The sequence below is a fragment of the Rattus rattus genome, chromosome 18 (genome assembly GCF_011064425.1).
Source record: "Rattus rattus isolate New Zealand chromosome 18, Rrattus_CSIRO_v1, whole genome shotgun sequence".
In the NCBI taxonomy this organism is placed as follows: Eukaryota; Metazoa; Chordata; class Mammalia; order Rodentia; family Muridae; genus Rattus; species Rattus rattus.
In genome coordinates, this window is record NC_046171.1 from 8,084,706 (window position 1) to 8,091,338 (window position 6,633).

The window sequence follows — 6,633 nt, forward strand, 5'->3', positions numbered from 1 at the left end:
CGTCTGACTTCCTGTTTGCTCCCTAGCCCTCCCTCCAAAGGACCCCACGGCCTGACCCCATTCAGCCACAACACAGAGACATGTAGAACTGTTTTTCTTTTATTGTACTTAGAAGGTATCCGTGAGGGCTGGCTGAGTGAGAGGGGTAAAAACAAAGATGTCTCCATAGCCTCAGGCTTTGTCTCAGCCCAGGTTGGGCCCGTGCTTTCTCCTAAGACTGAAGTGTCCCAGGTCCCTGAGTCTGCCAGCTCCTCAGGGCCGGGAGGATGTCTGCCCAGCAGTGATCACGGAGTGGCCTCTCGGTACTTGTGCAGCAGGTCACTGACGTCAGTGCTCTCCACTTTCACCCAACCGTCTTTCTTCATGTGGTACACTGTGAGTGATTGAGAAAAGAACATGGCGTCAGGCGAGCAGTGAGTCTCTGCCAGGATGATGTGGTGTAAGCAGCAGTCCCTGACATGAGCATTAAGCACTCACACCCCGCACCCCCACACACAAGCTGCAAACCTCTGTCTGGGACTTCAGTGTTCTCACATCTGACAATCTCCACTTGTCTCCCCCGAGTCTCCTAATCTAAGCTCACCCCCTTCTCCCAGGGGCTGGGGGAGCCGTGGCCTCCCCAGGTGCTTTGGGGAGCACCGAGCCCTTACTGTTGACAACTCCTCCAGAATAGCTGTCTCTGTGGGTAGCATAAACAATAGCTCTTCGGGCAAGGTCGTAGGCCTCCTCAGGACTGAGATCCTGCCGGTACCCACTGTCCATCACCCCGTAGGCATAGGTGTTCCCGCTGCCTGTGGAGAACATCTGTCCCGAGAGCCGAGTCCCATTGTCATCTACGTAATAAAGTCCCGGTCCCTAGAAGATGAGAAAACATCCCGAGCTGACCTTGGAAATGGTTTATTGATCAAGTGTGACTTGTGGAAGCGGTAACCTAAATGTCACCTACAGAAACATTTGCTTTAAGGCTGACGCCTTTAAGGGGCTAGAGGATGGCTCAGCGGTTAGAGCACTGGCTGCTCTTTAGAATTCTGGAGCTCCAGAGCCATCTGTAATGGGATCTGATGCCCTCTTCTGGGCCTTGTCTAGGGCAACTACATGAAAAAATAAATAAATACAATGTTTTTAAACCTGTAACACAATGTATTTATTAGAAACAAAACAAAAGACAGGCCACACTTCGGTAAACATCAAAACCTGGACCAAGCACAGGGGAGGGGAGGGCTCAATGGGTAAGAGACCTCTCACCCAGGCGGGCATAGGGGCAGGCCACCCACCTTCTTGTCCCAGCCGCAGATCATGCTGCCCATGGAGAGGCCCATACCCCGGTACTGCAGCATCATGTTGGAAAGTAGCTTGGAGGCTGCAGACACGGAGATGCGTTCCCCATTCCGCAGATAGTATAGCCTGTGGGGGAAGGAAGGAGGCCTCAGGGGTGGCAGGTGAGCATTCCTTCCCTCCCATAGAATGAGGGAGAAGGGATTGTAGAGGTGTGTGTTTGGAAGGTGTGAACCCGTGTGACGTAAGGATAAAGACAGATTTAGGATCTAGAAATCTCTGAACCACATTTTTAAAAAGCCTAGTGAATGGCACCATCCTTTCGGTTAAATAATTGCCAGGTTATCTGGTTTATACACAGGGACACAGGCTAGGGTTTGGGAGATTTTTTAATCACACAAAGGCTTTAAAAACCTTATGATCACCACAGCGGACCACCGAGTGGGTATAGGGGACATGGGGGGGGCACCCAACAAATGATTAAAACCTGCCCACCTGCATTCCTTGGCCAACAGCCTCTCCCAGTACTGACAGTCGGCTGCACAACCAGACATGGTTCCAAGCAGGTAAGGGTTAATCTCGATCACCTTGTTCACCCTTATGGTAGCTGAAAGAGTTTTGAGATCCAAGAAATGAGCCCCCGGCTCTCCCTGATGCACTCTAACTCAATGCCCGATTAGGTGCAGGCCTTAAGCTCTGCTGAGAGGGCCTGGCCGCCGGAGCACCGGGACTCACCAATGTAACTCCCTGCGGAGGCCCTGGAGTCCACCGCCACGATGACTCCATGCTGGAACTTGAAGGCCAGTGTGGTTGTGCCGTGCGCCATTTCAATCTGAACCTTCCTTTCCTGGTCATCACCAAAGGACCTCAGGAATTCAGTGGGCTGAGAGAGGGAAGAGGCCTCAGTTCTAGGAGGCTCCCGGCAGGGTTTCGGGATGAGGAGGGGTCTGCAGACCCTAGAGGGCAATGTCTCAGAAGAAGGGAAAGCAGGATCTAAGCCAGCTTTCTGCCTTCGGGAACACGGGAGCGAAGGCCATGGTAGCCGACTTCAAGGTGTTTCCTGATCCGTGGCTCCTTCGGTTCTCGAAAAGCACATTTTAATAACGTATTCTCCTTTTAAGGTAGAGGGGCTTGAGACCTAGGCCACCTAACGTGTCCTAGGATACATAGGGAGGGTTGCTGAGGCCAGGTTAGCCTCTCAAGTTCATTGGTCTCCCAAGACAACTGTGCAGTCCCTGTAGTCGTTAGTCGTGGGTCTGTGAAGGCATGGCGAGTTGTGCATGGTATCTTGGGGGGGGGGGCACCAACCATCTTCTCAGTCTCTCTGTGGCCCCTCCATGTGTGTGTCTCTCTCCCTCTCTCCCTCCCCCACCCCTTTCTCATCCTCCCTCCTTCCCGCCTTCCCATGTTAACTAACTTCAGGGCTGGCCTGGATGCTGCTCTCCTGAACAGCCCCTCCATGCTTCCTCACCTCCTCAGACCCAGGCAGACAGTCCTTCCTCCGTGCCGCCACCACCACCCACCCCCTGCATCTCTCAAGAACCCCTACAGTCCTCACCTGCATTCCCCGGGGAAGCGCGAGCTCCGGAGCTTGCACGGAGAAACTGTAGTGTCCTGGGTCCGAGCGAAGCCCGCTTCCTGCATCCACCGCAGCCCACTCGGGCCGCTGCCCCCGAGGAGCGCCGCACAGATCCAGTAACGCCATGACGACTTAGCCCCGGAGATCCGTCGACTCTCGGACAAGGAAGTGAAAGCGAAAGCCACAGCACCAAGAGGAGGGAACCAGTCCCCCACCCCCAACCCCTGCCCTTTCCGAGTAGAGCCCAATTAGCCCGTGTCTGAACTAAAAATATGTTGGGGACAAGTTTTCCTGATGCCACGTCGGTGAAAACCAGCTAGAGAGTGGGCTGTGGGATAAAAGAAGAGGTGCGCCTTCGGAGGCCGCCTAGAGGTGGGGTACTTGCATCTTCTGGGAACAGCTGAGGACTGGATAGGGTCCTGTCACCTTAAAGAGGTTCTCTAGAAAGTTGGAACCCAAGAGAAGCATTGAGCAGATTCACCTAGGCGTGCGTCCTGGGGATGGGGGCAGCACTTAAATGAGCATCGTTTTATAGAAACTGGAAAATGTGATAAATAGTTGCACGGGGCCTTTAAGTCCTGAGACGACCAGGGGAAAAAAGATGGGGAAGGACGAACCAAGGAGAGGGCACAGTTCGGGTCTTTCTATGTGTCCTTTCTAGGGCCCCTCTCGGTCCAACAGTCTCACTACCCTGAGGCAACCCACGTGGACGCTCCCTTCTGCCCAGGGCTGTTCAAGTCGCGCAAGTCAGAGCTGAGCGCTCCTTCCTTAAATTCTAAACCCCACCTCTCTTTCCAACCTTTGCGGACCTTATCTGCCCAGCAACTGCTGACGTCACGCCACCGGGCCCTCCCTGAGTGGAAGAGATTTACTGGCTAATCCTTTCCGTTTCATTAAGATTACTCCGGCGTGTGCGGCTGAGGAGAAGGTGAGAGGTTCAGAAAAATCAGAGCCGGCGAGGTAATCCAGTCTGGAGTTCTGGAGTCTCCCCCACCCCCCACCCCGCTGCGCTATCGCGCCTCCTCCAGCCTCAGCGAGGAAGAGAGGGGCTCCTAGATGCAGCTGCTGATGCCTTGGAGTGCGGGGACAGAGGGGCTGCCGCCTGGTCCTGCTCAGCACTAGAAGTCGGTGGGTGGGTAGGGAAGAGAAATGAGAGCGCCAGGAAGATGATGGACCCGGCAGTAAAACAGAATTCTGAAGAACGGGACACTGGGCTGTGTGTGGGGAAGGGTGCTGGCTAACTCATCGAGCAGTTTGTGGGAGCTAAGAAACAGGAGAAGCCACGGTACAAAACACCAGTTTTATTATAAATATCGAGAACCCGCAGAATACCCATAGGCCAGCCTATGCCTTTGGTTAATTGCAAGCTATTTGCCCCTTCTCTGTACATTTTGAGCGTTTCTTCTCATTCTGTCCCAACGCCACATAAGCCAGGTTTGTGGGCGCATGCCGTGATGCAAACTCCACTGGAGACAGGAGACTCAGCAGCTCAGTGTTAGCCTGGGGTACCTACCCCCATCCCCCGTCTAACAGGGGGCGGGGCCGGAAAACATTGGTGGTAAATTCCGGGCATCTCCTAGAGGTTATATTTTTCTCATGTAACAAACACCATCGCTCCTCAGCTATCTCCGTGGATGTGGTAAAATCTTTGCTCCCAGGTTCTCCGCCACACAGAGCAGAGGACAGCAGGGGGAGGGACTCGCGCAGCGTGCAGTCCAGAAGCCGGTCAGTCTGAAGGAGCCGCAAGAGCCTCCACCATGGACCGGTAACACCCTCCTCTCTCCATGAGCTGCAGGTGGGTGCCCTGCTCGCAGACAGAGCCTTCTTTGAGGAAGAGGATGTGGTGGGCCCGCTCTGCCAGGCTGAGCTGCTGGGTGATCAGAAGAACCGTCCGAGAGGCCCACTCGGGGCTCTCATACAGGAGCCGCTGGACCTGCAGAAACACACAGACCTTACAGTCCGGGGCCTCTACGGTCCAGGAGGCCCCTGTGCTTCCAAGGCTGGGACACATTGTCACTTCCCAAGGATGCCGATATCCCGGGTCTGGAGCGCCTCTCCAAACCTTTGATTTTTTTTTAAGGCGTCTTCTCAAGAGGTGGTACAGATAGATGAAGAGCGGGAGCACGAGGGGGAGGGGACTGCATAGTCTCTCATCTCTATCCGTAAGCCGGGATTTTTTTTTTTTTTTTCGGAGCTGGGGACCGAACCCAGGGCCTGGCGCTTGCTACCAAGCGCTCTACCACCGAGCTAAATCTCCAACCCCTAAGCCGGGAAATTCTTAAAGAAAATTATTCTTCTCCCATATATTATATTCCGACTGCTCTTCCCCCTCCTCCTCTCCTCCCAGTCCCTCCTCCTCACCCCACCACCACGCCTCCATTTTCCTTGGGGTGGGGGGAGCAAGCCTCCCAAGGACATCAACCAAACACCACATACTAAGTTGCAGTAAGACTAGGGTTGCCTCGTCCAGCCTTAAGATGTGGGAATATTTTTTGCATTCAAGAATACATATTAGTTTATGCTTTGAGAATGTCACGCATGAATATAATGAAATATAATCATACCACCTCCTCTTCACCTCCCATCGCTCACCCCATACATCACCTTTCCTATGTCATACACATTTCTAATAACCCACTAATAAACTGAGAAGATTGTTTATAATTTATTTTTGTTTTAGGTTCATTGGCATTTTGCCTGTGTGAGGGTGTCAGAAACCCTGGAACTAGAGTTGCAGACGGTTGTGAGCTGCCATGTGGGTGCTGGGAATTGAACCCAGGTCCTGTGGAAGAACAGCCAGTGCTCTTAACTGCCGAGCCATCTCTCCAGCCTCTAAGCTGGGAAATTTTATATCCAATTTAGAGAAATGTAATGCAGGGGCTGGGGAAACAGCTCAGCAGTTAAGAGCACTGGCTGCTCTTCCAGAGGTCCAGGGTTTGAGTTTCAACATCCACATGGTGGTTCACAACCACCCATAAGTCTAGTTCCAGGGGATCCATACCTTCTTCTGACTTTCAAAGACACTAGGTACATAGATACATACATACATACATACATACATACATACAAGCAAGACACTCATACACATAAAATAAATCTTATTTTTTAAAAAAATGTAACAAGGGGTTGGGGATTTAGCTCAGCGGTAGAGCGCTTGCCTAGCGAGCTCAAGGCCCTGGGTTCGATCCCCAGCTCCGAAAAATAGAAAAAAAAAGAAGGAATAAAAAAATGTAACAGTTACAAAGAACACGAGAATTTGGATGACTTGTATCTGGACCCAGGCTCCATTGCTCCATTGCTGTGTGACTTTTGGAAGGTTAATCAACTTCTCTTATCATCTACAGAACAAGCGCAGCAAAGGACTCTGATAGGCAAAGTAGTGCAGGGTGGGATAGAACGTCTGAAACACAAAGCAGGCTAAGCCCACACAGACTCTTAGGTCAGGAGCTCCGTTCACTGGTTCCTGGTGTCCTGGGGAAAAGCCAATGGGAACTGAGAATTCCCAGGACAGGTATGAATAGTTATGTTGTTGGTGTAACTAACACAGGATGAATAACAGAAGCAAAGCTCCCATGGGAAGGAGACTTCAGGAAGATGACACAGCAGGGTGACCACACCCTCCAGAGGCAGCAGGGGAAAGATTACCAAGAATCTGAGGACAGCATGGTCTCCAAAGTGAGGTCCAGGCCAGCCGAGACCACACAGCAAGATGGCTCAAAAAGACAGAAGATAAGAACCAGGGCCTCACCCGTAGCTGGTTGCCAGCATCCAGGGCACTG

General features: G+C 52.4%; 3 protein-coding genes and 1 pseudogene across 3 annotated transcripts in view; 2 read left to right on the top strand and 2 right to left on the bottom strand.

Annotated features, from left to right (window-relative positions):
- The window catches only part of LOC116887415, a 496,132-nt pseudogene that overhangs the window by 209,059 nt on the left and 280,440 nt on the right, over positions 1-6,633 (top strand).
- Positions 1-6,633, top strand: part of LOC116887417 (RT1 class I histocompatibility antigen, AA alpha chain-like) — a 431,868-nt gene that overhangs the window by 194,638 nt on the left and 230,597 nt on the right. The gene's annotated exons all lie outside the window — the stretch shown is intronic.
- Positions 82-3,215, bottom strand: Psmb8 (proteasome 20S subunit beta 8). Its single transcript, XM_032889031.1, has 6 exons — positions 2,834-3,215; positions 2,011-2,158; positions 1,771-1,882; positions 1,275-1,404; positions 651-855; positions 82-373 (listed from the first exon to the last, which is right to left on the bottom strand). The coding sequence occupies exons 1-6, from the start codon at positions 2,978-2,980 to the stop codon at positions 285-287; spliced, it is 831 nt and encodes a 276-aa protein (XP_032744922.1). The 5' UTR covers positions 2,981-3,215; the 3' UTR covers positions 82-284.
- The window catches only part of Tap1 (transporter 1, ATP binding cassette subfamily B member), a 50,676-nt gene continuing 48,178 nt past the window's right edge, over positions 4,136-6,633 (bottom strand). The window contains exon 11 of the mRNA XM_032889000.1: positions 4,136-4,787. Coding sequence (XP_032744891.1) covers positions 4,581-4,787 — 207 coding nt within the window. The 3' untranslated portion in view covers positions 4,136-4,580. The remainder of the gene's footprint in view (positions 4,788-6,633) is intronic.